The 4086-nt window shown below is 46.2% G+C and overlaps 1 protein-coding gene across 1 annotated transcript in view; it reads right to left on the bottom strand.

Annotated features, from left to right (window-relative positions):
* Window positions 1–1873: 1873 nt before the first annotated feature.
* Window positions 1874–4086, bottom strand: part of LOC133107601 (cAMP-regulated D2 protein-like) — a 10648-nt gene continuing 8435 nt past the window's right edge. Inside the window, exons 6-8 of the mRNA XM_061216587.1 lie at window positions 3481–3621; window positions 2979–3151; window positions 1874–2326 (exon numbers count right to left, since the gene is read on the bottom strand). Coding sequence (XP_061072571.1) covers window positions 1874–2326; window positions 2979–3151; window positions 3481–3621 — 767 coding nt within the window. The remainder of the gene's footprint in view (window positions 2327–2978; window positions 3152–3480; window positions 3622–4086) is intronic.

Genomic DNA, 4086 nt, shown 5'->3' with positions numbered 1-4086 from the left:
TGTGGTAATGACTGTAGCAGTGTGTGGCTGTAGTAGTGTGTGGCTGTAGTATGTGGTAATGACTGTAGCGGTGTGTGGCTGTAGTATGTGGTAATGACTGTAGCAGTGTGTGGCTGTAGTATGTGGTAATGACTGTAGCAGTGTGTGGCTGTAGTATGTGGTAATGACTGTAGCAGTGTGTGGCTGTAGTATGTGCTAATGACTGTAGCGGTGTGTGGCTGTAGTATGTGGTAATGACTGTAGCGGTGTGTGGCTGTAGTATGTGGTAATGACTGTAGCGGTGTGTGGCTGTAGTATGTGGTAATGACTGTAGCGGTGTGTGGCTGTAGTATGTGGTAATGACTGTAGCAGTGTGTGGCTGTAGTATGTGGTAATGACTGTAGCAGTGTGTGGCTGTAGTATGTGGTAATGACTGTAGCGGTGTGTGGCTGTAGTATGTGGTAATGACTGTAGCAGTGTGTGGCTGTTTTTCGATCTGGTTTGTTTTCAGCAGGGCTCTTTATAAATGAAAGGCATATTCTAAACATTTTAACATTTAACATATTAACATATTAAATGCAGGAGGAGACATACCCCCCCCCCCCCCCATCATGATCCTTTTGGCCCTTGGTCTGGAAGTATTTTTCAAAGGGTCTGGTCTGGGTCTGAATATAACATGCTTATGTTCTGAATATAGCATGGTTATGTTCTGAGTATAACTCGCTTATGTTCTGAATACAGCATGCTTATGTTCTGAATATAACTTGCTTATGTTCTGAATACAGCATGCTTATGTTCTGAATATAACTTGCTTATGTTCTGAATACAGCATGCTTATGTTCTGAATATAACTTGCTTATGTTCTGAATATAGTGACACACACATTAGGTGACATACACATTTACATTTCGTAATGACAATGCATCTTGGGATCTCTTTAAAATATTTAGATTTTTTTTGGCGAAATAAAAGTTTTATGCACAATGGGAACAAATAATTGTATTTCTTCAACAAACTTTTCTACCCACAAAAAAACATATGTGGCTAGAAACTAATCTGTAAGCCACTTCCTGTAGAAGGGAACACAAAGCACATGAAAGCCTCAGAGAGAAATATTAACTTGCACATGCTCAGCCAAAAAAACATTTTGCCTGTTTTAGGGGTACAAAAGCAGTATTCATTAGTGTCTACGTTAACAGCGAAAGAAAATAAATTGACAAAAAGCTGCACAGTTTTCCTGGGCAGACTGTGAAATCCAAAGAGAACCTGGGAGAATATATTGTTGCTTTCAGTGATTTGTGACGGACACTGTGAACACTGTGGTTAAGTCAGGCGGCTTGTACACTGTGGTAAAGTCAGGCGGCTTGTACACTGTAGTAAAGTCAGGCGGCTTGTACACTGTGGTAAAGTCAGGCGGCTTGTACACTGTGGTAAAGTCAGGGGGCCTGTACACTGTGGTAAAGTCAGGGGGCTTGTACACTGTGGTAAAGTCAGGGGGCTTGTACACTGTGGTAAAGTCAGGGGGCTTGTACACTGTGGTAAAGTCAGGGGGCTTGTACACTGTGGTAAAGTCAGGGGGCTTGTACACTGTAGTAAAGTCAGGTGGCTTGTACACTGTGGTAAAGTCAGGGGGCTTGTACACTGTGGTAAAGTCAGGTGGCCTGTACACTGTGGTAAAGTCAGGGGGCTTGTACACTGTGGTAAAGTCAGGGGGCTTGTACACTGTGGTAAAGTCAGGGGGCTTGTACACTGTGGTAAAGTCAGGGGGCTTGCACAGGGCAGCAGTGCGCAGCACTAGAAAGGCTCTCCCCAGCTTTGTCAGTGATGTTTCCCAAATGTTACCTTGCTGTTGCCACAACGTTCCCATGGCACTGTCCACTGGCCTTGGTACGGCCTAGTAGAGGCCCAGTTTGTCCCAGAAGTCACAGAGCTGGTCTCTGAAGCCGGGCTGGGCGTGCGAGCGCAGAGTCAGGTTCATCATCAGCCAGCCGGCGGGGTTGGAGTAGCGGGGCCAGGGCAGGGGGTGCTGCCGCTGGCAGAAGGGCGTCTGCTGGGCGGGAGAGGACGGGTCGGCGCTGTGGGCGAAGGCCCCCCAGGAGCACAGCATGCGATTGGCCAGGAGCTGCTCGGGCGGGGTGAGGGAGAAGTTGGCCACAGAGGCAGAGCTGAAGAGCAGGGGGAGCTCCGCCCCGTGGCACACGTGCCCGTAGCAGAAGCTGAGCCCCGCCCACACGCGATGATCTGCCATGGCGTGGTCGAACACATACAGCCACACCGCCCCACCCTCACTCGCCATCGCACGAGCCGCCCGCCGCGTCGGGCACACGAACACGTAGTCTGTCACTATCTGCACAGGAAACACAACATCACTATCTGCACAGGAAACACAACATCACTATCTGCACAGGAAACACAACATCACTATCTGCACAGGAAACACAACATCACTATCTGCACAGGAAACACAACATCACTATCTGCACAGGAAACACAACATCACTATCTGCACAGGAAACTCAACATCACTATCTGCACAGGAAACACAACATCACTATCTGCACAGGAAACACAACATCACTATCTGCACAGGAAACACAACATCACTATCTGCACAGGAAACACAACATCACTATCTGCACAGGAAACACAACATCACTATCTGCACAGGAAACACAACATCACTATCTGCACAGGAAACACAACATCACTATCTGCACAGGAAACACAACATCACTATCTGCACAGGAAACACAACATCACTATCTGCACAGGAAACACAACATCACTATCTGCACAGGAAACACAACATCACTATCTGCACAGGAAACACAACATCACTATCTGCACAGGAAACACAACATCACTATCTGCACAGGAAACACAACATCACTATCTGCACAGGAAACACAACATCACAATCTGCACAGGAAACACAACATCACTATCTGCACAGGAAACACACACAGGTGACACTGTAGCAGGATGGGAGCCAGGCTCACCTGTGCGAGCATTGTGCGGCGGTCGGTGTCCTTGTACAGAGGGATGTACTTGTGAAGAACATGCAGAGCGTGGTGTTTGAAAATAGCGGTGGTGTAGACAGAACACTCCAGCGCAGAGACCGGTTTGGTGAAGACTCCATACACAAATATCACCCCCTCTTCAGATGTAGTGCCTGCAAAATATCACAGAGCTCCATTAGGGGCACTGAAATGTTTACACCCAGAAACACTGTTCGAAAATTCTTTGAAAAACCAGGACAAAACCTACAAGATCAAAATGATCTGCCATAGCCAAAAAATGGATTTCAAAATACGGACAATTCTGGTCTATATTAAAAGTTTTTAAATACTGGAAGTTGGGTGATGATAATATTGATAATTGTTCAGATGGCGCTGAATTTGTGTATTTGACAGAGACAGTCCAGAGCCTGACTGGCTATCAAACTAAATTTAATATGCCGACCCTTAAAGGTAACCGTGTGTGTGTGACCCAGAGACTGACCCAGGAGAACCGGCTTGTCCTTCTGCCAATGCCCCTTCTGGAAAGCAGCGATCGGCTGCTCTTTGAACAGCACCATGTCCATGAAGGGCCCCCACGTCTCAAATATCTCCAGAAATCTGAAGGGGTTCACGATTTTTGAACCTGTGGAGGAGAAACTATTACATCCCCATGGCAGCACTTTAATATAGCGGAATTTTAAAAAACTGCTTTTCACTTGAACTGTATTATTGTGAATCTCAGCTTGAAGTAATTGGATCCACCAAAATTCAAGACTAACACATCAGACCATGAGAGAATGTGATGGCGGACTGGGGCACCTGTGGCTTATAACATTACACTGCAAATGCTTCAAATTCAGCACTGAAAACATCAAAGAATTCCAGGTTTGCCCAGACACGTGGGAACCCTGACAGCCATAGCACCCATCCACTCCCAATGGCTTTTTTAACACAGACCATGAACCCTGTCACACTGTACAGGTAACAAGATATAACCCAGGTGGTCGATCATTTCTAGTGCCTACTGAAGTTGCCTATTAGTTAAGTATACCTTTTTATTATGGCATGACAGTGCATAAAATATATGTGCACTCAGTGACCACTTCAT

The sequence above is a fragment of the Conger conger genome, chromosome 13 (genome assembly GCF_963514075.1).
Source record: "Conger conger chromosome 13, fConCon1.1, whole genome shotgun sequence".
In the NCBI taxonomy this organism is placed as follows: domain Eukaryota; kingdom Metazoa; phylum Chordata; class Actinopteri; order Anguilliformes; family Congridae; genus Conger; species Conger conger.
Note: the sequence above shows the minus strand (reverse complement) of the source record. Positions and strands in the feature narration are given on the sequence as shown.